Genomic DNA, 27,599 nt, shown 5'->3' with positions numbered 1-27,599 from the left:
AATGTTTTAATGTTGTGAAGGATTCTTTCTACTTTCTGTCACCACTTCTTCACATGTTTTTTTGCAGATTTTGCAACCACTTTTGTGCACATTGTTGATGAATATTTGTGTTGGGGTTTTTGCTGTGTGAAATGTGACCTCCATGTAATTATTGGTGACTGAGAGTGCTGACAAAGCGCAATCCACTGGTCCTCCAGGTTGGGCACTGGGCTAACAAACCAGTCCCTTAAAAAAAAGGCTTGTTACAGAAACAGCAACAAAGGAAACCAACATTAGAAAGGTCCTTTGCTGCTGCTCTACATGCCAACCGGCATAATGGGCAATAACAGAGAGTATGATCCACCAGGAAGGGAAGTAGGGACATTGAAACAAAAAGCCCTCAGTATTCGAGATCCTCCCATCAAGCTCACACACACACACAAAATGTTTTTAAAATGTTATATTCACAACAAGCTTTAGAACTTGACAACTTTTGCCTTTTTCTTTTTTGATAGCTTTTTTTCTTGCTGCGGTTCATTGTCATTGTCATCCTCTGCATCCACACTAGCCTCCAAACTGATCAGTTTCACCTTGGTACTGCCGATGCCTGTAAACACAAACACAACACATTTACCAACAGCTGTTAGTACAAGAATCAAGGTGCATAATGCACAACTGCCCATACAAATTATCTCACTGTAAACTACAAAACTCTGTAGAACACGCGGTCCAACTGCTGTATGTACACCTAGAGCAACCATTTTGTCCATGCCTCCTTACGTAGCTTTATAAGTGGTAAGAATGGCTTTACAGGAACTTACTACAGTGGAACTCCCCTTTTAAGACCTAAAACAAATCTGAGAAAATCGAAAATTTTATTGTAAATTTTCATTTAATAAATATACCTACCCGAATCACATGTAGCAGTTGACTCAGTCTAAAGTGCTAGGTCTGAAAAGGCTACCCGTCTAAGGGGAGCAACCCCAACTAAAAAAGTGTAAACGTAGCTATGGTAATGACGACGCACCCAGGGAGTTACCTCCCCTCCTGCGTACTACGTCACTACTGCTACTGACCACGTGACCCCTATCATTCGACTCGAAGAATAAAATCTCCAAATCATAAGCGGGGTAGGTGGGAGGGACTACGATATGTGATTCGGGTAGGTATATTTATTAAATGAAAATTTACAATAAAATTTTCGATTAAATTACATATTCCTACTCCGAATCACATGTAGCAGATTGAAACAACAAGGCGGTGGGCAAGAAAAAAGTTCAAACTCACTCTCAAATCCTTGTCAAGAGCTGACCCCCTGCCACCATGGCAGGCAAAGCTCTAGATCCATCCTGGCGAAGCGCCGAGATGTCACGCAGGTAAAAATTCATGAAGACATCCTCGGAACGCCAGTATGCGGTGTGTAGCACCTCCTCCAGTCTTCTTGATCGTAACACGGCCAAGGAGGAAGCCCAAGCTCGCGTCTCGTGAGCCCGAGCTGATTCCAGAGGAAGGACAGGCTGTGTCCCCCCTTCATTGCGGCGGCTCCACTCGTAAGCATGCTTAATGAGCGCCGACACCCACCGGGCCAGAGTCGTCTTAGTGATATCCTTATGTCTCTCCGTATTGAGAGAAATAAACAAAAGCTTTTGAGCTGCGGATCTAAGAGACTGAGCACGAGCAAGGTAGATGTGAAGGGCTCTAACAGGGCAATTTACTAAGTCTGGGTCATTCGGAGCCAGAATAGTGGACAACGGCCTGACATGAACCAAAGGCGAAGCTCGCTCGGGAGCCTGGTTTTTCGCAAGAAACTCAGGCCGAAACCGCAAGGTAACGGACCCATCTGATTCAAAGGAAATGTCGTCCGAATTACCGGAAAGAGCGTGGATCTCACTGCCCCTTCTTGCCGATGCTAGCAGCAAAAGGAAAAGGGACTTGCGTGTAAGGTTCGCAAAACTGGCATCTCTGAGAGGTTCGAAATCCGCTGAACGCAGAAACTCCATGACCAATAAGAGATCCCACTTAGGAACGGGCGTACGGGACTTGACGTCAGAAAGGGAAGCGCCCTTGATGACTCCCGCGATCACGCCACTAACATCTATAGAGCGACCTATCTGGCGTAGGGTCGCCGAGATGGCCGATCTTCTTACTTTCAACGAGGCAGCGGAAGCTCCCTGAGAGGACATGAAAGCAAGATGGTTCGCCACGTGCATCGTGCGGGGCGCCGTAGCATCCAGCCGATGCTCGTGACACCAGGTAACCCAGGCCCTCCAATGTGACTCATAAACGGACGAGGTAGATGCTCTGTGCGAGCGTCCTACCAGGTCCATGGTCAGATCTGATGCCCCTTTGCGCCTCAGAGAAGACCGCACAACCTCCACGCGTGAAGATTCAGCATCTGAGGCTCTGCGTGGAGGCTGCCGGTGTGAGGCTGAACCAGTTCTCCTCGCGTGAGAGCGAGAGGAATGGGAGGGCCCTGGGCGAGTCTCAGCAGGTCCGGGAACCACGGCTGAGACGGCCAAAGAGGAGCGATCAGCAGGAGGGACGGGCCCTCCTGCTCCGCCTTCCTGAGAACTCGCGTGAGCAACTGGAATGGCGGGAACGCGTAAGCCTCCAGGCCGGACCAGGAAATGTCCATCGCGTTCGTCTCCCACGCCTCGGGATCCGGGAATGGTGAGACGAACACTGGTAGTCTCTTCGAGAACCTGGTGGCAAAAAGGTCCACCTGAGGTTTCTGCACAAGAGACCAGAGACGATCCAGCGCTCCGTGAGTGATGGTCCACTCTGTTTGAAGCACTCTGTCGGAGCGGCTGAGCGCGTCCGCCAGAGTGTTCAAGCTTCCGGGCAGGTACCTGGCCGAAAGCCTGATTTGATGCTCTGAACACCAAATCAGGATCTCGCAGGCCCTGGCCGAAAGCGACGGAGACCGCGACCCTCCCTGCTTGTTGATGTAAGCTGCCACTGTCGTGTTGTCTGTAAACAGACGAACATGCTTGGCCTGAAGGGAGGGCCGGAACTTGTCCAGAGCTAGAGCCACGGCTTCTAGCTCCAGCAAGTTGATGTGCTGCATCCTCTGATCTGCCGACCACAGACCTGACGCAGTCAGCTGGTCTGTGTGAGCCCCCCACCCCACCAAGGACGCGTCCGTGAACAGGTCCAAGTCTGGGGCAGGAAGGGCTATCGGCACGCCCCTGCACACCCACTCCGTGTCCAGCCACGGAAGGGTAGCGGATTGGAACCATCCCCGGAGAGGGATGAGGGCATTCCAATCCACCGTGGGAGAGTCCACGAACGGCTTCAGCGCCAGCTGAAAGGGACGTTTGTGGACCCTCCCCAAGGGGACCAGGAGAGCCATGGACTCCATCTGCCCTAAGATGGAGGCCAAAGTCCGCAGGGAGGCCCTCGGGAGAGGCAAAGTGGAGCGTATGCACGCCTGGAGCTTGTCCACCCTCTTCTGAGAGGGCTGAACAGTCCAAGCCACCGTGTCGAAAGACATTCCCAAGTAGGTGAACGTCTGACACGGCGTCAGCTCCGACTTTGATCGGTTGATCGAGAAGCCAAACAAGTTGGCCTCCCGAAGAACCGATTGGGTATCCTGCTCGCACCCCGCCTGACTCTGACTCAGGATGAGCCAATCGTCCAGGTAGGCACGTAGCCGGACACCCCGCGACCTCACCAGCGCGCAGACCTGTCTCACGACCATGGTGAAGACCCAAGGGGCGAGAGACAGGCCGAAAGGAAGGGCGCGAAACTGGTAAACCTGACTTGCCCACCGGAAACGAAGCCATTTCCGGTCGGCTGGATGCATAAGAATATGGAAGTATGCATCCGTCAGGTCGATGGAAGTCGCCCAATCTCCCGGGCGGAGAGAGTCCCTGACCGACGCTGGCGTCTCCATCTTGAACCTTATCTCCCTCAAAAAGGTATTGAGGAACGACAGGTCCAAGACAGGACGCCATGCCCCTGAGGCTTTGGGGACGGCGAAAAGCCGTCCGTAAAACCCAGGGGAACTGTGGTCGAGGACTTTCTCCACTGCGCCCTTCTGCACCAGGGAGTCTATTTCCGACCGAAGGACGGAAATGGCTTCCTGCGAGGAGGGAGGCCTGAACGCCGGCGGACGCCTGACCAGAGGTGCCTTGCCATCTTTCCAGAGAAGACGGAAGCCCGACCTCACGACCCCCACGATCCATTGACTCTGTACGGACACGAGCCAATGGGAAAGTGCCCTGGAAGGGCCCCCCGCCATCACCAGAGTGGAGGGCGGGGTGGGGGGGAGATCGGGAGCACTTCATTGGGGGTGAGGCTTGCTTCCAGAGCTGCCTCTCCCCCTGCCGGAAGACGGTCGTCTTCTCGAGCCCCGAGAAGAGGAACGTCCACGACCCTTGTCTGCCGGTTTGGGAGGGCCAGCAACCTTAGCCTGCTTAGGCTGAGAAGGCTGAGACTGCTTGGACTGCTTAAGGCTGTGCAGGGAAAAGTCAGAGAACTGCTGGTCCCTGTTAGCCTGAATTTCCTGTCTTCGGGCATCAAAAACGAGATGCCCAAAGAGGGAACCCTCCAAGACCGGTGAGGCACGCAAAGTGTCCTTGGTCGCCTGATCCGAAAACTGAGAGTGTGACAGGAAGAGATCCCGACGACACATAACAGAGTGCGCATAGTGCACCGCGGAAAGTCTCATCTGTTCCTCATTGACCCTCGCAAGAGCGGCCAACAAAGTGGAGACGTCATCCGCATCCTGATCCTCGCTGAGAGAGAACGGATTCAGTGAATCAGTGAGGGCACGAGAGAGAGCCCGAATGAGAGTCTCAGCAATGGAGGCAAGCTCCAGCTGCTGACGCCCTGCCTCTTCAGAAGCAATGAGAGTGTTCTCAGAAAAGAGCACGCCGTCATCCTTCTTGATAGGCTTGGCCAACAAGGCCAGCATCTCCGGAGGAACTGTCAAAGATGAACGCGGGAGAGCGAACGCATCCAACAAGTTCCTAGGAGACTTCTGCAAAACCAATCGCTTGTGAGACGACAGAGCGAATGCAGAAGCCTGAGAAGGCGAAGCCAACCACTGCTGAGCCAGCTCCGGAACTGAGCCGTGAGGCACGAGCAGCGGAACCGGAAGTGAAGGAATTCCGCTTCCGGAAGGAGATGGCTTGGCCAACACCTGAGAAAGCTGAAAAGCTATGGATGGAGACTCCAAAAACCGGAAGTATGAGTCATCCTCCTTCCCAGTGCGAAAGTCGGCCATCGCGGACGGTGCCGTCGAAGCGGCAGCCGAAGAGACCGAAGCCCCCTCCGCGAAATATCTCGAAGTGACCTCAGCAGCGGCCTCAAGGGCCACTTTGAGTCTCTCCGGATAACCAACACGTGCAGCCTCGCTGGCGACGGACTGAATATCCGAAACATCCGGCGAAGGACCGAAGTCCACGTTGCTGGTAGAAGGGCGGTGAACACCGTAACCGGAAACCGGAAACCCGTCCACTCCAATACCATCCGAACTCATGCCCTGACTAGGGAAAGAGTAAGAGGACGGCATGCCCGCAGCCGCCGGAACCGGAACCGCAGTCGAAGCAACAACCGAAGACGGAAGCGCTGACTGCCCCGGCCAGGGCTGAGACACCTGCCCAAAGGGCTGGTGATGCCCCCCCGCGACTGCCACCTGAGAGGAAGCGGAAGCGGAAGAAGCAGCAGATCCGGTCTGAGCCGGAAAAGTATCAGACGCGACCGCGAAAAGCGGAAGCGCAGACACTGTGGACGGCGGCCGGAAGGCCGAATGCCCAGAGGGCCACGTCCGGTCAACCCCGGAAACGACCCCAGCGGGTGCGTACATCGGGGGACCTATGCTTCCGGCGAGTGCCGGAAGCGCAGCAGACGGAACCGGCTGGTCGACTCCGGAAACGACCCCAGCGGGTGCGTACGTCGGAGGACCTACGCTTCCGGCGAGTGCCGGAAGCGTCGAAGCCTGAACCAAATGCCGCCATTGCTCATCGACACGATGGTCTTCCGTGAAGCCAAAGTGGGAACGAACAGGGGTTTGCGGGTCGTGAACCCGCCGAAAAGGGCTGCTTCCCAGCAGGGAGCGTCCAGCGGCCTCACGAGGGCCTACGGACCAGCCCAACTTACTTGCGTCGCCAACCACAGCGGTAGAAGGCACAGAAGCAACCGCCTCGGTCAAGGACAGCGTCACAGCCGGAAGCGGAAAAGAAGCCATCGACGGGACAACGGAAGTCGGCGGCTGAGAACGCACCAACTCCTCTCTCACCAGCGTGCGAAGCTCGGGAACCAGCGAAGAAAGCAACGATGAAACCAGCGACGTCGAATCTGCAAGCGGCAGAGAAGACGAGCGAGAAACACAGGTACGCGTAGGTTGATTAGACTGCCCCACAACCGGCTGGTCATTTGGGGCAGAAATAGGGACCGTCATAACAGTATTGTTAGCCGCGTAAGAAACCACAACCAAAATAGGCTGAGGGACAGAAGTGGAAGACTTGGGTTTAATTTTCCCTTTCACATCAGCCTTGCCGCGCTCGCGCTTTTTGTCTCCGTCAGACATGCTGACAACAAAATGGAGACACAAAATTCCAAAATGGCTACCACAAAATACGTGACCAACACGTGGCCGAAAATTTCAAGTAGCAACTGAAAATTACGTTCGATACAAGTAAAGGAACGAGCTCACCAACTACCAGTGCAGCGGGTGAAGAGACGGGTGTGGGTGCCGGTGGGTGTCTAAGCAAACACCAAACAGCGAAATTCCACTAGAGCCAAAAAATTCACGACCTGCTCCCTAGAAAGCTGAAGTGTCGAATGATAGGGGTCACGTGGTCAGTAGCAGTAGTGACGTAGTACGCAGGAGGGGAGGTAACTCCCTGGGTGCGTCGTCATTACCATAGCTACGTTTACACTTTTTTAGTTGGGGTTGCTCCCCTTAGACGGGTAGCCTTTTCAGACCTAGCACTTTAGACTGAGTCAACTGCTACATGTGATTCGGAGTAGGAATATGTAATTTAATCAGGTCTTAAATTGAAGTCTTAATTAAAATGGGGGTAAATTTACAGATGCTATGAAGACAAGATCTGAAAAATCAAAGTCTTAAATTAGAAGGTCTTAAAAAGGGGGTGGGGGGATTACCATTGTATTTGTACTTCAATACTTAATCTTTCAGAAAGACCTACCTTGTTTTTCCAAGTATTCAGCACAGTCTCGCTGAAAGTGCTCCACTGATCCACAGGTTTTGCATCCCCCTCCTGCAATTAACAAAGAAAAATGCAAGCTCAGTTCACCTGCATAATTGTGAACATTGATAAAGTGTTCCTTCAAACACAGCACCATACAAAAACAATAAAGACATGGAGAAAAAAAATCGGGATAAAACTTAATATCTAGATGTTTCATTCCTCCAACTCTTTTGAAAAGATTAAGCACTCGTTGAACATGTAGTTAACAATTGTTTTAATAAAGAAAAACATTGCTGCTCCATAACTTGAGGATAAACTGCCCGGGAGACAGAGGAACATTCTAAGATGTTTGATGGGTTGTTGACAGACCAGCTTTTTGTCGGTCCGAGGGGGAGCATATCGTCTTTTGTTTCATATTTATTGACCAAGGCCGCGGTCAATAAATATGAAACAAAAGTCGATATGCCCCCCGAGGACCGACCAAAAAACCGGTCTGACAACAAACCACCAAACATTGTTTTTGTCATCATTTTGGTAGTGAGAAAATAAATGCAAAATCAACACAGGGAGCCATGCTTTAAAACACGAGTTCCGTTTCGATAATACATGTTTTGGGGCCCCAGCACGTTGTTGCAATCAAAGCTGGCGTGTGAAAGCAACTTTCTCTGTGTTTTAAGTTCAAAACATGTTGAGATAAGTCGATCAGGTTTGAGGATGCACAGTTCTGTAGGTTCCTCTCAGTATTCCACCCCCTCGTTTTTCAGTTGTAAATATTAAGCTTAGTGATCAAATGTGGAAGCTACGTTGGGTCAAAGGTCACAGAAGATTTGCATCGTGCAGCAAGGCACGTTGGGTCAAAGGTCACAGAAGATTTGCGTCCTGCAGCGAAGGAAAGAATCGCGAAACACAGGTACACGCACTCCTTGACTTTGCAAGAAGAGAAAACATATTGCTAGGTTTCATTTGTTTGTGATGAATTTATGACCTTTCATGAAGTAGTTTTGTATTTTGTTTACGTTTGCCAGTTTGTTTTTGCCAGTGTCGTCTGTCTAGGTCTGGGCATGGTCTGGGGAAACGCCAATGAAAAGAGCCGAAGAATCCCCGAGCGTTTCTATTGGGGTTGCTTTTGATTATCCATGTATAACCTGCTTCCTGCAACTATGGGAACCGGGGATTTATTGCATGGGGAACATGAGATTTATTTCCCAGCTGGCTATGAATGAAAACTCATGAAAATGATGACAAACCCCATATTATTCGGCCTACAAGGCACATATGTTTTATTCCAATCGGACCCCTGTGCCTTTACCGTAACTTACAACTCATTGCACTTGATAATTTGTCTTACCCATGGGATACAAGCCTTTTGGGTTGTCTGGACATGCTTTTGCTATATGGCCTTGCTTTCCACATACATAGCAGCTTGCAAATGGCATCTTCCCTGCAAAAACAATATGTTCAGCATCAGAAAAACAGTTCTCACATAAACAAGTGCACACACACAAAATTGACAACACAAATCTGTCCCACTCTTAATCACAGTGCTTAAGTGTCCTTAACAATGGGAGTTTGTGCTGAAATTATACAACTGGGCTCCCTAAGATAAAGAACACTTGCATGAGATTTAACCCATTTAAGTAAAATTAGGTGAGAGCATAAATATTATCATCAAAACACTTTGTAAGTGGTGATGACATTTCTCAATTGCAAGCAAGTACTCAAAGTCAGAGTTAGCTTTGTGCTTAAACTTGAAAACCGTCTTTAAATTCACCCGATGAAATTCGGTTTTAATTCATGCACTCACAATGTCTGGCTTTCAAGGCCAGGTGGGACAAGATGAAGTGCAGCAAGGCTTGTAGTCTCAATGAAAATCAAATGTAGATTTATTTTTAATGTTAATAATTTCTCTTTCTTCCTATGCAACGCAACATATGTGTGAATTTATTAATTGTCTGCAATAGAATCAAAGCCAATTAACCAACAGGTAGTTCTCAACAGCAAAAACAAGTTTTTCAACACCAAATTCAAGGTCAGAATTCCCATTGTGTTTTCAGCTTATCTATGATTTGCTGACATGTACCAATTCTCGTTTAGAACTCTTAATATTGGGCCCTTTCAATCAATAGGAAGCTTATATAGCGCGTATTCCGTGGGTACAGTTCTAAGCGCTTGTCGAAGAGTTGTCAACACAGGACTAACAAAGAAACTAACATCTACAGACGGACACGAACCCTATCACACACTAGCAAACCCTGATAAACATACAACAAACAACTGTTTAACAACAATGTACACATCAATAGCTAGGTCCAAACAAAATAATATTAAGCACAAAGAAAACACCTCTCACAGAGCACAGCACAAGAATGTCTTTTGGGGCACAACACATCACGTCGAACATGAAAGTCGCAGCCAGCTACGGGAAGAACTGAGTCTCAGTCTTCAACCTACTCTTGAACGCGTCAAGAGAGGGGCTCTGGCGAAGCTCAAGCGGCAGGGAGTTCCAGACGGAGGGGCCCGCGGAGGGAAATGCACGCTGACCAGCAGATGCGAGTTTCGAGTGAGGGATGTGAAGGCGGAGTGGGTCAGCAGCAGAACGAAGGGGACGGTCGGAGAGCTGGGTGTACAGGTCCAGGGAGGATTGAAGGTACTCGGGAGCAGAGTCATTGAGACACTTGTAGACAAGAGTGGACAGTTTGTAGGAGATTCGGGTGTTGACAGGGAGCCAGTGCAAGGAGCGAAGTAGGGGGGTGATGTGGTCTCGCTTCGTCTTCCTCAACGTCAGCCTGGCAGCAGCGTTCTGGACTCGTAGGCCATGAATGGAAGAGGCGGGGAGGCCAGCCAGAAGAGAGTTGCAGTAGTCCAGACGACTGAAGATGAGGGAGACAACCAGCTTGACACAGGCGTCGTGGGTGAGGTAGCGACGGATGGAGGCGATGCGTCGTAGGTGGAAAAAGCAGGTCTTGATGATGAAGGAGATGTGTGTCTGCATGGAGAGAGTGGAGTCGAGAAAGACGCCAAGGCTCTTGACAGCAGGGAAGAATGGAACAGTCGCGTCATCCAGCTGGAGGTCGGTCACAGTGAGGGAAGCAATCTTCTGTCGTGTTCCAACGAGAAGGGCCTCCGTCTTCTCACTGTTCAGCTTCAACTTGTTCTCAGTCATCCTTTCACCACACAGACAATACTTCTTCTGCATTCCTGAGCTTTTTAGTAATTTTACTCATGTTCCCCTTACGGTAAGAATGTTGGGTGCCACACTGTTTTCTACAATGTCACATGGGCAGCATGATACCGTCTTCAGGAAATGAACATGCATACTTGGTATCTGCATGCTAAAAACTCAAGACCTGTAACGTGTGCATCTGTGTTCTTGTTTGCATTAGCACAATAGGTTGGTTACGATTCCGAACGTTTAGAACAGACACTGAACATTGACTCTAGGGAATACAAAAAAGCCTCCTCCCATACCTTTACTATAGGCCTCAAACTTACACCGATAGCAACTAACTGGCTATAAAACCAGCGCGTTACTTATTGAGCTAGGGACCCACCCCACTGAAAATACAATACCTGTTAATAATAATATAAAGTATGCATTAGGGCTGACAATACCTGGAGGCAAGTTGGATTTGCAGGCAGATGATGAGTGTTCAGTCGAGCCACATTTGTAGCAAATTCCAGTACCCTCATCAGAGTTGTTCATCAAACATTCTTCAACTTTGTGGCCGGGCAAACGACACTTGAAACACACCTGCATATAAACCAAGTTCTCAACAACATGCATTACCTTTGATATAAAACAACAAGTCGCGTAAGGCGAAAATACAATATTTAGTCAAGTAGCTGCCATTTTTCAGCAAGACCGTATACTCGTAGCATCGTCAGTCCACCGCTCATGGCAAAGGCAGTGAAATTGACAAGAAGAGCGGGGTAGTAGTTGCGCTAAGAAGGATAGCACGCTTTTCTGTACCTCTTTTTGTTTTAACTTTCTGAGCGTGTTTTTAATCCAAACATATCATATCTATATGTTTTTGGAATCAGAAACCGACAAGGAATAAGATGAAAGTGTTTTTAAATTGATTTGGACAATTTAATTTTGATAATAATTTTTATATATTTAATTTTCAGAGCTTGTTTTTAATCCGAATATAACATATTTATATGTTTTTGGAATCAGCAAATGATGGAGAATAAGATAAACGTAAATTTGGATCGTTTTATAAATTTTTATTTTTTTTTACAATTTTCAGATTTTTAATGACCAAAGTCATCAATTGATTTTTAAGCCATCACGCTGAAATGCAATACCGAAGTCCGGGCTTCGTCGAAGACTACTTGACCAAAATTTCAACCAATTTGGTTGAAAAATGAGAGCGTGACAGTGCCGCCTCAACTTTCACGAAAAGCCGGATATGACGTCATCAAAGACATTTATCGAAAAAAAGAGAAAAACGTTCGGGGATATCAATCCCAGGAACTCTCATGTAAAATTTCATAAAGATCGGCCCAGTAGTTTGGTCTGAATCGCTCTACACGCACGCACGCACACACACACACACACATACACCACGACCCTCGTTTCGATTCCCCCTCGATGTTAAAATATTTAGTCAAAACTTGACTAAATATAAAAAGTAAGAGTATTATTCTTCAGCAATGCAGCCAAATAAGAAAAAATAAAACATAACTGCTCACTGATTTAAAGAGTAAATTAAATAGGGTAACGAACAAACACAAAACTAAACAATCAATTAAATGAAGACCTTAAAAACTATTTACATAATTTACACATGAATATTTTTACTCACTTGACACACACAAAATAAGGCAAACTGTACAATATATCTACAACTCTAATGAGAGAATTGGCAGTAATTACTATACATGTTGTAATTTACATTGCAGATGGATGTACAAGTTGAACCTCTCTGTGGCGATCACTCAAGGAACAAACTTATAGACAGGTGGTCATTCTAGACAGGTGGTCTTGGTACACATGGACCTCTTTTGACAAACATCCCAGAAATACCAATTTACAAACAACTTTTAAGCGAACACACTAAAGAGAGATATTTAAAACACAGTAAACATGGTTTTTCTAACAAAACAAATCTGAAACCACCAAGCTCTGCAAAAAGTTCACATAGGCTAAATCTTAGAAAAATAAAAAAAATATTAAAAAAATAAAAATTTAAAAAAGCACAACTACCACACAATGTTTTGTCTATACAACATTTTCCTTACCTTTTGTATCTGACGTTCCTTCACTCTCTTCTCCCTTCTTCTCTCACGTCTTTGCTCCTTGTGAAGAGCTAAGTGAAGCAGCTCCTCTTCTCCTGTTCTTGCCTTTTGCCATCTGTTGCCCTGGTTCCACTTGCTGGTCTGCTTGTCCTTGCTGCTAAATTTGCGTTTGTCTCTCGGAGGTTGTGATGTAGTCTTGGACTTCAGTATGCTCCAGTCTGAAGCGTCGTGCCTCTTCTTGTTTTCAGCTCCCCTTTTGGCTGTCCTCGTCATAGCTGAACATGAAAATTTAAAATCTGTCAATAACTCAATTGTCTTCCTCTTGACAAAGACCAACAACTTCATCTTAATAATGCTGAATTAGATGAAATACAGGGTGGGCCATAAAAAAAAGTCCACATTTAATTTGTTAATATTTTTCCTGTAAAGTGATATTTTCTTTTCTGTTTCAGATAAAATTTGAGACAAGCATCTTAGAATTCTTTTAAAGCCTGAATGGATCGCATTCCAGTATAGGAAAGGACCAAAATCGTTGAACTTTACTTTGCTACCAATTCTGTGGTTCTCGCCCAGCGCGCTTTTCGGAGAGAGTTCCCTGGCACACACTGTCCATGTGCGAGAACTGTGAAGCGCCTCGTGGATAAATTCAGGAACACTGGTAGTCTCGCAGATAACAATAAAGGACATAGTGGTCGACCATTTTCTGCTAGAAGTCCAGCTAACATTGAAGCAGTAAGGGACCGTTTGCAGGAATCCCCACAAAAATCAACAAGGCGGCTGTCACAGGAAGTCGGTATCTCGAGGACATCTGTACGAAGGATCATACACAAAGACTTAGGATTGTTTCCGTACAAGATACAAATTCTCCAACAACAAACTGATGCAAACAAAAGAGAAAGGTTAGAATTCAAGGGTTGTGGACAACTTCAACGTTCGTCTTGCAGCTGTCATTCAACAACGCGGAGCATGGATTGAGCACATCATCAACTATTGACTCTGTGACTCTGAAAATGCATAGATTTTGATAAGATTTTGTGCATACAAATCTTTAACATTGTAGTCTATGTGGAATGAAACATGTTGTAAAATAATAATTTCTATCTCAGTTATTGCAAAACAAAATGTGGACACTTTTTATGGCCCACCCTGTGACTCAGTGTTAGGTAGTGGTGGTGGTGGTGGTGGGGGGGGGGGGGGGTTGAGTGGGACTTTGATGTGTGATTCCTGATTTCCAAATGTTCAACATTTTCTTTAGCTGCATTATTTTAGTTATTCATAAGTGGGTGGGTGGAGGGGATGGGCTAGTTGTAACTATGCATTAGATTATAAAATGGTATTCTGTGTAGACCCTCCCACCAGCATCTTAGACCACTCTTTGTACATTTTCTTTTAATAGATGATTGTCATTTGTTTTACCTCATGTCTGCCCTGCGTGTGATGGTGTGATCGTGACTGCTGTAGGGTGGGCGTGTGTGTGTTGGTGTGTATGTCAGTGTATGTGTGGGCGTGTGTGTGTGTGTGTCAGTGTGTGTGTGGGTGTGTGTGTGTGCGTGATTTTACCAACACTACGCGAAATTCCTTGTGCTTTAAATGTTTTTTAATGTCACTTGGCTCAATAAATACTGTATTCTGTATTCTGTATTCAATGAAGTAAAAAAAAATTACATGCAGTCTTTTTTTGTTTCACAGTCACCCCAAGATATGGGTCCATCAATTTTTTACCACCAATATTCCAGATTTATTTGTTAACATTGCCAGACCACCATAGTAAGTTTGTGCATAAGTTGTTCATTTGGGACAGTGTCAAACTCTTTACAAAATCAAAATAGACATGTCTATGGAGTTTCCCTCGTCTAAAAGTAGTGTTATTGACTCACCCGTGTTGCTTTCATCAACATCATGAAATTTTGTTTGTTTTCTTATTTGTTTTGTTTTTGCTTGGTTTGTTTTATTTTGTACTCACTTAATACCGTATATCTTTTGAGATATGTAGGTTGAAAGAAACCCCATAGCCTAAAATCTTTATCCTAAAAAAAGTTCCATCATCCTCATCCAGGGATGTCGTTAGGCGTCGGACATCAGTCATAGTCCGATTAACTGCCTCAAATGTCCGATTCATATGGTCAGGTCTCGGTCAGAATCTCAGATGTCTTAAAATACTTTGTAGAAGGCGGACTGTGTCCGATTAAATTGTGCTTGCATCGGTCAATAGATCACAGAGCTGGGCTGTGACAACATTTTGCGGCTATGTACTCTGAAGATCATTCTGCAACATGTGAATTTATCCACAATACCAGACACAGCAACAAACCAAACTGACACATACACACACACTCAAGAGAGACATCTGCTATGTCAACTGAGGGTTAGGGCATTGGTATCTAAAACTTAGTTCATTAAATCCAGTCACTTTATGTAGTCCTTTGGTACGGAATCAGTCTCTCTCAGGTATGAAGTAATTACTTGCTTTAAACATCAGATGTTTGGAGGGTTTCGTTACAGTGGGTCCTTTTAAAAGTAATCATATGGAATAAAGCCATTTCAAAAAAGTTTGTTCTTATTTGAAAGTCATTTGTTCATTTGCTTCATGAATTAATTGGTGAAATCATATTTTTCTCCCATAAAGAGAGGTAACTGTGTAATTTGCTGTCATTTGTCTAACCCTTCTTTTTTTCAACCAATGATTTTTGTTATTGTTAAATGAAAAAAAATGAAAAAAAATCTTTCGTCAAAATAACAATTAGGACAAGGAGTAACTGTATGATTAAAACCGACACATTCACCCACACAAGTGGGAGTGGGAAAGAGAGTCAGGTTCAAAGTACAAGCATCCAAAAGTATTCTCAAATTCTGAAAAGGCAAAAGCTATACGCACTCCAGGATCGATGAGTCTGTATACACTCCGGCAATGAAAAGCTCTGTTACAAATCTGTCGCCAATGAAATGCCCCCTAACAGTAACAAGTCGTAGGAAGTAGCCATTGAAAAATCAGTCTGACGTATGGACTTCCCGCTATCTCTTTTTCGGAGTGTCAAGGGTTGGCAAATAATGTACATTCATATACAACCGTTGCTAGGTCGATACACACTCCAAGTGTGTTCCAAACTCCGACAATAAACTGCTATTAAGCATCAGTTTCGTGTGTGTTTGTTTTTGTCTGTGTTTGTTCCCAGCATACTTTGATACCATAAATCAAAAGTGAAGCGTACCTTCGCAAAATGGTGTCGAATGACGCTCCGAGTGTTGATGCGGTTCAGTGTCGAAAATGTGTTCTACGTCACAGCAAAGGCTGTGCAGCATCAGATTGTTTTTGTTTCTACTTTCTTTGTACTCTTATTATCAACTGCTCTGCATTCCTATCGCAAAGTGGTGTCGAATGGCAAATTCGCTTTGCGACCGGAAGTTAAAGCCGGAGTGTATACAGTGGTGAGCATCACATGGTCCATTCCTTGTCGTGGTGTGATGGCTTGCGTGCCTCAGTAACCCGGAGAGCTATGCCAGCGGGAGCTTCAGCTCCTGGTAGGGTCACCCATGCTGGACAGGTCGAAGGATAGAGGTCAGACAAATTTGGACCACCTCGTTCAGAGGTTTGCGTAGGGCCAACACCCCTGCCTAGAAAACAAACAACGTTACAGAAGCATTGACGACGAATCAAAATCAACCTGACCTGGGAGAGGAAGGTCCTTCACAAAGAAGGCTTATGACGCAGTGCAGTGAAAGCCGAAAGGAAGCTGCAAGGCCGACTCCCCTTCTAACCCCCAGGAAAACCAAAAAAAGGTGCGATGGAGAAATGTCGTCAATAGCCTATGCTCCGCTGGGGGCAAAGGGCCTAAGTAAAGTAAGTAAGTATACAGTGGTCAGGTCTTGTATACACTCCGAGTGCGTATAGCCAGTGCGTTCTGAAAATGTAGAATCGTTGGCAAACTTGTACTCCAAGTCCCAAATCTATTTTCTCAGTTCCTTGCCTCGTCTTCTAGTTCTTTGTTTTTAAAACTTAGCTGATGGAACAAACTATTTATGAGGTTCATGCAACCCCTGTTAAACAAAAGAGAAAAATAGAAGAAAATACGACATAAAGAGAGAACAGTAACGGCCCTGCAACGTAAGGCCAAAAAAAAAAAATAGGTGTGGTTACGGTAACATAGCCAAAAAAAATAGGGTAGGAAGGTAGGCAATCACTTTTTTTTTTTTAACTTTTTTTTCTAGTGTGTACAAATTAAACCACTTGACAGGGAAATAAGTGTGCGACTCGGGCGCTTTCGCTTTCATTGCGTTTTCTGCACTCGTTTACTTGGGTTTTTTTGTATTTTTTTGACAAATGTAATAAAAAGTTATAGGGTCGGCCCCAAAAAATAGGGTAGGTCGGGTTACCGTAACCACACCTATTTTTTTTTTTAGGCCTAACCATCCAGATCCAGTAAATAGCAGACGATAATGTGTACGAGTCGAGTACGACCACAATGTAGGTCACCTGAAATGTCCCATTGAAATTTGTGAAGCCGGTCAAATGTCTTATTCATGTTGATGAAGTCAGGACATTTGTCCGATTGGCACAAATGGGTAGCAACATCCCTGCTCATCGCTCATCTCTCTCTCTCTCTCTTTCTCTCTGGTTAAAGTATACAGCTACAAGTACTTTCGTGGGTTTACAACACGTCAACGTTCGTTTTTTCGTTACGCTCCCCTTTTCTCTCCTGAAGTGACAAATTCGGTTTTTGTGACAGCTGCCTTAAAATTGGTATTCACGAGCAGATTTGTTCTGGTAAACTTTACGATGTATTACCTCCGTACAGTAGATCTTGACTGCCAAAATAGAAAGTGTAGCTTTCAAGTTCAACACTACGATCAGCACTGGAGAAGTGAAGTTTAGACGGAAGTGCAGAGGAAGCCGGAATAGAAGTGGTCTTCCTTGACAAGCGGGTTAACTCTCGCAAAACATGTGCTGTATACACTTCCGGTCTGTTCAATGTTGTTGCTTGCCACGGCATCAAGATTAATTTTAGTGATCATACTACTTGCCTTTTAGTTTTTATTCTGGATTAAAATGAATCCAGCTGGCAAATGTTGCCTTTAAATGTGACCAACATGACTGAGCTTAGTTCAGTAGCTTGTTTAACGGGAATTTTTACACCTTTGTTATCTGGGTCTGTTCTGGCCAATCTGGGGTTCCACATCGTTGAGCAACAGCTTGTGATTCCCAAGAGCAGCGGAAGTTGTTTTCCAGGAATCTAAAACAAAACAGCAACCACGCATACAAAATACGGATGACATGGCTTCCTACGGCGGTGACACTTTGCCTGGACGCGCAATCTACCCTTCGTCCAAGTAAGTCCTCCCCCAGGGGAGTCATAAATGACTGGCACTCTCTACAACTTAGCTACCTTTAATTGTCGAGGTCCGATTCGTTCATTTTATTTATTAAAGATTTTCTTGTCAAGTTCAATTCAAAGAACTGTGGTCTTTGCTTTTTTGGAGAAAGATTAGTTTTGGACTCAGGTAAGTTGTATTTCGGCAACAGCGCAATCACTGATGAGTGACTGCCCGTAAAGAGAGAGATCTGACGGTTAGCAGGTGTCAGAGATTCTGTCGAAGCAGAGACATAGGTCGAAGTAACTTGGTGTAAAGCAGACTTATGTTTTGCCATAACTGAAACAAATTTGTTGTATTTTGTTTGTTTCCATGTTCAGTTGTGTACTGTGCACATTTTGTCAACTAATGCTGCTTCTAGTTCTACTTCTAGCCTCAGGACCAGTCATTTACATGCTTAATTGGTTCGCAGACGAACTGCAGTGACTCGTGACTGACTAGCGCTTTTGTTGCAATCTCAGTTTAAACATTAAAATGCTTTGGAATAAAGTAGAATAGAACAAATAAAAAGAAAGGTGAGTAAAGAAGAAAACGAAAGTAGTATTATACTAGTAAAAAAAGATTTTTTTAAATTAAAAAAAAAAGCAATGGCAGGGCTTCGAACCGATGACCGCGCTAACAACTGAGTTAAGACCGCTATCTGCCGGGATAGGGAAAACTAAGAATCTTTATTTTGTGAGATACTGGTGACTGCCGGTTCCAGAGCCTGGGGGCTCATACTAATAGCCGGTTCCTGAGCCACTCCGCTTTGTTTAAATGGTTCCGTTGTTTTCTCGAGAAACGATGAGTTAGTTACTTCTGCTGTAACTATAGGGAATCAGATCATCAAATGCCAAAGTTGATACTCTGCTGTGATTTTCTACATGTACACACATTGACACATAATGCACATGCACACACGCAACGCACACAAAGACACACACACAGAGTCTCACATATATGTGATTTGCTGAAACAAGCACACCAGTGCATACACACCAAACATAGGAACTCATACAGTTCGATCCACATTACATTAAATTGAAGGTATTTAGTGATGTTCTCAGACACAGAGTACAGCAGGGCAGTTAGACCTGGGTTTAAAATAATATGTGTCGGTCAAAATGGCATGGCCGTAACAAACAAAAAAATGGTGTCAAAAGACATCCCACATGTATGTCAAAGCCATCAGACATTTGACCGGCCTTGGGTCAGAACAACGTGCCAAATCAAACAAATATAATATATGCGTAAATGACTGAAGACAGTTTTAACTTTAGTTTAAGCCTAGGAAAAAAAATAAAAAGTAAACACTTCTGAGCGTGTTTTCTAAACTTACGTGACCTCAGGCAAAACATGTTGTCCGCAATCAAGCGATAATTGCTTCACTAAATTGTAACTGTAAGCTCTGATGTGGAATTTTTGACAGAAATGGGGCCATATCAAGCGGACACTGCATAACATACACATCGGAGTAGGTTATTTGCTAAGATTGCTTTTTTTATCTGGTTAACTACGTATTCTTGTTTGACTCACGAAATAAAGTGGGGCGCAACTCTTCCAAAAGTCTCGTTCAAAATCCTGACAGAGTTAGTTCCAAAAATGTTTATTGTTTGAGCAAGAGAAAATTACATTGTAAGATTGCAAATTATTGTATTTTCAGATTTGCTCTATACACCGGGCTGTTGATTGGTTCCAAGTTGTTGAGAGCATTTGGACTTTTCATCGCATACGACTTACTCAAGCTTATCCCAGTGGTTCTCTTTCTTTTTCTGCTTAAATCAGGGTGAGTTCTGGTCATACAACTATCAGTTTGTGCATGCATATTAATTTAAATTTGTGATTTTCTTTTGTTTTTAATTTTTTTTTGTGGTTGTTGTTGCCATTTTATGTACAGAATCAGACTGAGAAACTGTCTTGGACACCGATGCTAAATGTACATTAAATTACATATCTTATCCCAATTCACAAATATATAGCAATTTACTTCAGTTTAGTGCTAGAACGCTGAAACTACGCTCCACCCTGGTAGGGGGGAAGTAACCCTAAAAATAGAACGGCCTTGAACAGTCACATGACCATCTCTGACCAATGGTTACCTTCTACATGCATTGCGCATGCGTACTCTCGCCGCCATGTTCTTCATTCTACTCTTCAGCGATAGCGTCTAAGGACGTGTTTGAATTACGCTCGGGCTATTTTGTTAGCCCTCTGCTTTTGTTTGGCAGACTACACCCTGGTTTCGTTTGTATCTTAGCTTTCTAGCTGAGATTGGGTGAGATTTTTCCATTTCTTTCGTTGTATTTGCTTTCGTTTGCCACGAGTTAGTCTTTGTTTACTTTCGTCTGCAAGACTAACGCCAGTATGGCGGACAGTGGGAAGAAGAAACCCAGCTCTAGACAGGTAGCCAATACAGAGTCTCCGTCTAAGAAAGCGGCTAAGAAGCCCAAGGTTTCTAAACCTACAGTTACGGTGTTCGAGCCAGTTTCTCAGAATACTTTCACGGTAGAAATTGACATTCCTAAGAGTCCGGTAATGTCGGCGCTGAAGCAAGAATGCAAGACAGCGCCGGTTAAGGCTAGCATAGCATCGGAGAAGGAAGATTTGTCAGCAATGTTTGCAACGTTTAGCGATCAAATGAGGTGCATGTTTTCGTCAGAATTGCGCTCGGCGAGCGAACATTTGCTCTCTCTTCAGGCAAGACCGTTGGACGATTGCTCTCGGTCGGGGGTTAAGGCAACATTCCGGTGAAGACGGAAAGAGTTTCCCTCACCATGCCTCCACTTCCGGATTCAGCAGCTACACTAAAGGTACTGTGACTGTCCCACAGGGAGATACGCAAGGGCGTTCCCTACTTCCGCCCGGCGCCGGGCAGGAAGCCGTGATAAGACAGGGGGCCTGCTCGCATCATGACTTGCAGTCGTCTGTACTTAGATCGGAGGACACGCAAGTACCAGTTTGCTATACGGATGCAACATTGGTACAGTGGTCCAAACTTCCGCCACGGGAGCGCGAAGTTGTTAAGAGACAGGGGACTTGCTCGCATCACGACTTGCAATCGTCAGTACTCTTAACGGAAGACACGCGAATGCCGGTTTGCTCAGCATCCCTAGCACAGCGTTCTTCCCTTCCGCCCAGGGGGCAGGAAGTTGTTGTAAGGCATCACGACTTGCAGGCGCCTGTACTTACAACAGGAGACAAGCAAGTGCCGGTTTGCTCAACGAAAGCATCCATAGCACAGCTCTCCACACTTCCGCCCAGGGGGCAGGAAGTTCTCTCCAGAGAGGATACGAGTAGGGGACATGCCTCATACGGTACCTCTCTTCCGGATGACACTGCCTATGACTATGACAGTCAATATGGCGGCGAATTTCCGGCAGGCACTTCCATGCCGAAAGGAGAAGCGGAATACGGGGCTTCCCTTTCTGAGGAAGATCCTAATTTCCGGCTACCAGACAAGCTTCCCAATGCAGTGGCGTTGGCGGCACAGGTAGCTTCAAGATACTTTGAGGAAGGAGTGGTGGCAACAACAAGCCTGTCTGCACCACCACCTTCTGCTGTCAGAGATTTTCGCGCAACACAGGGAGAAAAACAAACTTTTAGGTTTCGTGAATCTCCCTCAGTGGCGTATGAGATGTCTAAGATTCTGGCTACGAATTCCCGGTCGGAATATGTGCCTTTGGACACAGTGCCTCTGCTTTCAGCGCACAGTCTGGCACCAGAGTTAGCACATCCGTGGCTAGCTTCCGCACAGCCAACCCCTTATGTCGGGCAAGCTGCTGCCCGGAGGTTCTTGTTGAACTCAAGCCACACAATCTCTTAGACACTTTTTCCCTACCACGTGCTCCACTTCCGGTTACACCGGAGTTAGCGACACTCAGGGAGGATGGCTACAATAGGGACAGAGCTGTTCCTTATACAGAGTCATCCCTTGTAGCATTGGAGGAAACGGGGAGATACAACCTAGAGTTGGCTTCTCTTTCGGAAACGCTACTCAGGTCCCTCTCCCGTTCTATCACTACGTCCTTGGAACCGTTTGAGTTTCGACAGGACGCGAGTGAAAAGGATGTGACGACGCTGCTCGCTACTTTGGCCAAAGTTTCAGCTGAACAAATGCGTCTTTCTGCGCACCTTTATGCTCATGCCGTGCACACGTGCAGGTCAGCGTTTCTCTCGGGTTCCAGGATCCAAGATAAAGCCACGCTGGAGGCTCTCAAGTTATCCCCTTTCACGGAGGGTGCCTTGTTGATACAGCCGTCGCTCGACGCGCTCCACAAGCAAACCCGCGACAATCGGGATTTGGCTATAGCCAAGATAGCGCAACACGGCTTTCCTAAGCCTCAGAGCAAGAGCTACGGACCGCCTAAACCTTCCGCCTCTTCGGCGAATAGGGGCAGGTCAGCACAAGCCAGCTCTTCTTCACGAGGACGGGGAAGAGGCGCGCCTTACCCTAAGAAGAAGCCGTCTTTTGGCAATTCAAGGGGGTCGGGACGCAAAGCACACCCCCAATGATGCGTCCCCGAACCACTAGCTATGCATCCACCACGCCTTTGGTGGCAGGCGGCCTGTCAATGGCCCTACCCCTTTGGTTGCTAAAAGTAAACAATCAGTGGATAGTGGGCAGGGTTCCACATCACGTAAAATTGGAGGTATTATACCCTCTGACCCCCCAAATCACGTACGAGACGCTCTTTAAAAGGGTGTCGGTAAGTAACAATTATTTTGCCAAGAGGTATAATAACGTACGACTTGAAAGGCAAAAGGGTATGACTTTGATCGTTTTACAAACGGTACGACTGGTTATGCGACGCTCGAGGTTTGTTTTTTTTTCTTTTTTCGCGGGAGACTAATTTCGGAAAGCTTCACCGGCGATCTCGACACGTGTTTACTGTCTCCAGGAAGTTGGCGCTGTCAGCGTGACCAGAGTTACTTCCCCTCCGCTATTTTCGGTTCTGTTGGTTCCGCGAAGACCGCGAGCGTGCAAGTTTGCAGACGATCAGTTTTGTCACTGACTTTGTGTTTGAAAATGCCACGACCAAGAAAGCCTGCTGCAGTTGATTCAAAACAACGAACTTTGACGTTTGCGATACCTGATTTTAGCATGCTTGGTGAAATTCTCTTGACCATTCCAATCACTTCTGTACCCTGTGAGAGAGGCTTTAGTCAACAGAACCGGGTGAAGTCAAAGTTAAGGAACCGACTCTCAGTGGAGAGACTGGCCCAAAAAATGATGATTAAACACGTAGGCACTGACCTAAAGCGTGACATCACTGGAAGGGCATTGCAAGTGCACGGAGCCATGAGGAAAAGGAAATCTGTTGACAGTGGCAGTGACTTGCAAAGCAAAACACCAAGACTTCACCCAAAGACTGAGTAATATTAGAGCCATACAGTTGCAACGCCCTTTCAATGATGCCACGCTTTAGTGTGTTGGAACTTAGATTGAACTGTTGTTGTGGAGAGACACAGTCACAAGTGTGTTGCAGATGTGAATTTCAACAGGCACTTGATAGGTGTGTTGTTAATTTGTAACCAACAACTGAACAGGCAAATAATTTCAAACTTATTGACACTCATAATAATGTTCTTGTTGTTGTGGAACTGAACTGACTTTTCATAGCATTACCCTGAATTTGTGGGGAAAAAAACTGTGTGGCACTGCACTGTTGAACTCATAATTGTCAGTTGGTGGCTGGGTTCTGGGTTATTAATAAAAGTTTACTGTTCAGAATTTCAAGCCAGTTTACTTGTTCATTAATTTTTGTGAAAGCTCTCAGCCTCTGACTAGTGTTTTGATACCCCGGTAATTGCTGTAAATGTGTAAGTGTTATTCACTTATTGTAATGCTACAAGCAAGAATTTACACATGACATTTCACAATGGTCATAAATTATTTCCTTTATTCAAAGCACTCTCAAATTGACAATGCAATTTGCACACATTGACATCATGCACATGCAAGAACCTGGTAAAACAGCAAAGCAATACACCGAGTCGCCGACAACATGCCATACCCTTTGATCAATCAGGAAAGGGTATGAAAACCCTTTACTTTTTTGGTGAAAGGGTATGAATACCCTTGACCTCAGAGCCTGTGTGGAACCCTGGTGGGTATAGTGCGTTTGGGGTTCAGGCTACTCTGGAAGGAGGGAAAAGCTCCCTTAACCAGAGTCCCACCGTCGTTCAAGTTTCCCGTCAAGCTGGAAGCAAAGACAGCGATACAAGCAGAAGTCATGTCTCTCTAAACCTGGAAAAGGGAGACTCCGAGGTTTTTGACAGCAGAAGACAGAGGGACAGAAAAGTCAGAGAGTTGAAGAGAATCGGAGGTGGCTTTGGAGAGTTTGGATGTTGTGCCTATTAGGATAGCTTCAGTTTTGTTGCTATTGAGCTGAAGTTTGTTTTCTGTCATCCAATTCTGCACGTCAGTGATAGTGTCAGAGATAGAGGAAAGAAGAGATTCAGACTGGTCAGGGGAAGAGCTGTTGTGAAGTTGAGAGTCGTCGGCAAAAGAGTGGTGGAGAACGTTGTGTCGGTCAAGGATGTGGTCAAGAGGTTGAGTGTAGAGAGTAAATAGTACAGGCCCAAGGACTGAGCCCTGAGGGACTCCGCACTCAAGCCTGATGGGGTCAGAGTTCAGTTTGTCAATCGAAACAGTCTGGTAGCGGTCGGTGAGATAAGAAGAGAACCAAGAAAGAGCTGTGCTATGGATACCAAAGGTGTGCTGAAGGCGTTGAAGGAGGATGTTGTGGTCGACTGTGTCAAAGGCCGCTGATAGATCAAGTAGAGCGACGGCAGAGATTTCAGCTTGGTCAGTGGCAAGGAGGAGATCATTAGTGATTTTGAGAAGGGCAGTTTCGGTGGAGTGGTGAGGACGATAGGCAGATTGAAGCGGAGAGAGAAGATTGTTGCAAAGAAGATGAGAGTTGAGTTGTTTCAGGACGACTCTTTCAAGGAGTTTGGAGATGAAGGAAAGGTTTGAGACAGGGCGGTAGTTGCTGAGAGTGTTTGGGTCAAGCGATGGTTTCTTCAGTAGAGGTTTGACAATAGCAGTCTTAAAGGAGTTGGGGACAGTGCCTGTTTGCAGAAAAGTGTTGATGATTTTGAGAATAGAAGGGAGGAGTTCAGGAAGACAGTCAGAGAAGAGTTGTGTGGGAAGAGGGTCAAGGTCACAGGTTTTCAAGGTCATTTCTTTGAGGACTTTCTCCAGGTCAGTGAGAGTGAGAGGCTGAAAGTGTGTGAAGGGAGTGCCTGTAAATGCAGGAGGAGTTTCAGAGTTTTGGTGTGGGATTTTGTCTAGTTTGTCACGGATGGTTTGGATCTTGTTATGGAAGTAATCAGAGAAAGCTTGCGACAGTTTGGAGGGGTCGATGTTGTTGGGCAAGGGAGAAGCAGAAGAGCAGCCAAGAAGGTCATTCATTGTGGAGAAGAGTGTTTTGGCAGAGGTTGTTTCACAGATTTTGGTGCTGTAGTGCGATTGTTTGGCGTCTGCGATGAGTGTCTGAACATGTTCCTTTTGCTTGTTGTAAATCTGTCTGTCAACTACCAGCTTTGAGGTTCGCGACTTCCTCTCTGCTCGGCGACGCAACTGTTTTGCATACTTAACTTCAGCTGTGATCCAGGGTGCAGAAGGCCTATCTACGATGAGTTTGGTTTTTGCGGGTGCATGTTCATCAAGAAGTGTGCTGAGAGTGGAGTCGTAATGACGTACAGGGTCTGAGGATACCGGAGGATCAAGCAGTCGGCGGGCTGCTTCTGCGCGAAATGTGTCAGTGTTAACTTCTTTGAGGTTACGGCGGACTACGCGCTTTTTCTGTTTGGATGGTTTGGCCATCTTAAGAGAGAACAAAACTGCAGAGTGATCGGATCTGAGGTAGTCATTCAGCAGGATGTCGTACACCAGGTCAGTGGACTCATGGGTGACAATCCAGTCAATGATGTGTGTTTTGCGTGTGGGAGCGTCTACATGCTGTTTGAGGTCGTGACAGTCAAGAAGGTCCATCGTCTGTCTTGTGTCGGTGTTCTGTGGCTGGTCGAATTGTATGTTGAAGTCGCCGATGAGGACGATGTTTGAGGTGTGAGTGTTGTGATGTTCAAGCATTTCTTCAGCTTCTGTGAGAAACATGGGGAATGTGAACTTGTTCTTTGCATTGGGGGGAGGGCGGTATATACAGATCACACAAGTGCTAGTGCCAGAGCAGGTAATCACCATCTCTACAACTTCAAAGGTTATCTCTGAACACAGCTAGAGACAAAGACATATCTAAGGTAACTCTTGCGAAATGGGTCTCAACGCTGATCAAACAAGCGTATGAGTGGTGGCACAAAAAGAAAGGGGGGGGGGGCAGTCAGTTCTCCCTCTAACGTCGGCAAGGACGCATGAGGCAAGATCCTGGGCATCCTCCTTAGCTGTGCTAAGATCAGGGAGATTATCCGAAGTCCTCCAGTCTTCATCAGCTATTACCTGCGCGACATTTCCAGTGTGCGGCAGGACGGTACCAAGGCGCTACCAGCGATGGTAGCAGCAGGGCAATTGTTGCCTAGTTCACAGGTGAGCACCCCACCACCTTAATTAGCAATCTGCTATATGTGAATTGGGATAAGATATGTAATGTAATCGAAAATTTTAAGAATAAATTTTCATTTGATTAATATACTTACCCAATTCACATACTAAAGTCCCTCCCGCCTACCCCGCTTTAGATCCCCTAAAAATAAAAGGGGCGCTTCGAGCGAATGAAGAACATGGCGACGAGAGTACGCATGCGCAATGCATGTAGAAGGTAACCATTGGTCAGAGATGGTCATGTGACTGTTCAAGGCCGTTCTATTTTTAGGGTTACTTCCCCCCTACCAGGGTGGAGCGTAGTTTCAGCGTTCTAGCACTAAACTGAAGTAAATTGCTATATGTGAATTGGGTAAGTATATTAATCAAATGAAAATTTATTCTTTTCGATTTTTAATTCTGTCAATAAAATGTGTCTGTTGCAGTTGCATATTGCTGGGTTTTCTTGTTTTTATTTTAAAGACCCATATATAATGTCCTAGATCTGTTCATGTTTTTGTGATGTGTTTTGAGAAGAGCGTACTATTAGTATTAACTAATTATTTAAACTTGACTGCATTTTGAGTCTTGTTGCAATGCCATTTTTGAGAGAGAAAAAAATTGTAGTTAAATCAATGAACATGTTATTTTCAGTTGAAACCATGGAAATGGTGCATTTTGCAAGTCCAAAAACCTGGAATAATCCTTTGAGACATCTGCTAATTTTTGTTTGTGGTTTAACTGCTTTTCAGGTCCGCGGTGGTGCTGGTGTTTCTGCAGAAACCGTTCAGCTCTGGAAGGACGTTGACTAAAAATCAGGTATGCAACATATGAACTCATGTTTAATTTTGATTTGGAGGAGAAGATCAGAGAATAAGGGCAGGAGGGGATTAATGTTAAATACATGTAACCCACATATAAAATGTACATGTTGTACTAAATGTATCCATGCTCATTGAATAGCAGATCATAGGTGTCATACACAGCTTTTCATAATATATTACTGTAGTCATTTGTGGAGCACGTCTGTGTTACTGTTATGTTTGAGCAAGTCTTTCTATCAAACACCAACAATGATTGTTTGTTTGAATTTTTTTTTCTTTTTGAATGTGTGTGAATCGGTTATTCATTGTACACATTTGGTATTAAACATCAAAAACAGAAGAAAAAATACACACGCAAAAGCCAGCAAAAACTTGCTAGGGAATGCGCAACAATGATGCAGAGTTAGAAATAGAGCTCGCTTGCTTTGGTACAAAATCAGAAGAGACACTCAAAACCTGCACCTAACATAGATTTTACCTTTTTGATTGACTCCTAAATTGACACCC

General features: G+C 45.5%; 2 protein-coding genes across 4 annotated transcripts in view; one reads left to right on the top strand and one right to left on the bottom strand.

The window, feature by feature from the left end:
- Positions 1 to 424: 424 nt before the first annotated feature.
- On the bottom strand, positions 425 to 17,297 carry LOC138976258 (zinc finger CCHC domain-containing protein 9-like). 3 transcript variants are annotated; one of them, XM_070349116.1, is made up of 6 exons: positions 17,164 to 17,297; positions 12,384 to 12,655; positions 10,752 to 10,890; positions 8,488 to 8,580; positions 7,137 to 7,208; positions 425 to 586 (listed from the first exon to the last, which is right to left on the bottom strand). In XM_070349116.1, exons 2-6 carry the CDS (start codon positions 12,651 to 12,653, stop codon positions 456 to 458), a joined length of 705 nt encoding a protein of 234 aa, XP_070205217.1. In that variant the 5' UTR covers positions 12,654 to 12,655; positions 17,164 to 17,297; the 3' UTR covers positions 425 to 455. The 3 variants fall into 3 exon arrangements, with proteins under 3 accessions (XP_070205217.1, XP_070205202.1, XP_070205209.1); XM_070349101.1 differs by lacking the exon at positions 17,164 to 17,297 and adding an exon at positions 16,852 to 16,992; XM_070349108.1 differs by lacking the exon at positions 17,164 to 17,297 and adding an exon at positions 15,590 to 15,735.
- A 30-nt stretch (positions 17,298 to 17,327) lies between these two features.
- LOC138976222 (proton-coupled zinc antiporter SLC30A5-like) overlaps positions 17,328 to 27,599 on the top strand; it is a 34,898-nt gene continuing 24,626 nt past the window's right edge. Inside the window, exons 1-3 of the mRNA XM_070349059.1 lie at positions 17,328 to 17,705; positions 19,390 to 19,512; positions 27,021 to 27,087. Of these exons, the coding sequence (XP_070205160.1) occupies positions 17,650 to 17,705; positions 19,390 to 19,512; positions 27,021 to 27,087 (246 nt within the window). The 5' untranslated portion in view covers positions 17,328 to 17,649. The remainder of the gene's footprint in view (positions 17,706 to 19,389; positions 19,513 to 27,020; positions 27,088 to 27,599) is intronic.

The sequence above is a fragment of the Littorina saxatilis genome, linkage group LG1 (assembly GCF_037325665.1).
Source record: "Littorina saxatilis isolate snail1 linkage group LG1, US_GU_Lsax_2.0, whole genome shotgun sequence".
NCBI lineage: Eukaryota > Metazoa > Mollusca > Gastropoda > Littorinimorpha > Littorinidae > Littorina > Littorina saxatilis.
This window is presented reverse-complemented; position numbering and strand designations above follow the sequence as displayed.

Bases quoted from the DNA above. Each gene is read 5' to 3' on its own strand.
- LOC138976258 (XM_070349101.1), bottom strand. From the start codon at position 16,960: ATGAGCAGGGATGTTGCTACCCATTTGTGCCAATCGGACAAATGTCCT. The intron at 10,891-12,383 runs GTAAGGAAAATG...GTTTATATGCAG, and splicing joins AGGAACGTCAGATACAAAAG to GTGTGTTTCAAGTGTCGTTT. The intron at 587-7,136 runs GTAGGTCTTTCT...TTGTGTTTACAG, and splicing joins TGAATACTTGGAAAAACAAG to GCATCGGCAGTACCAAGGTG.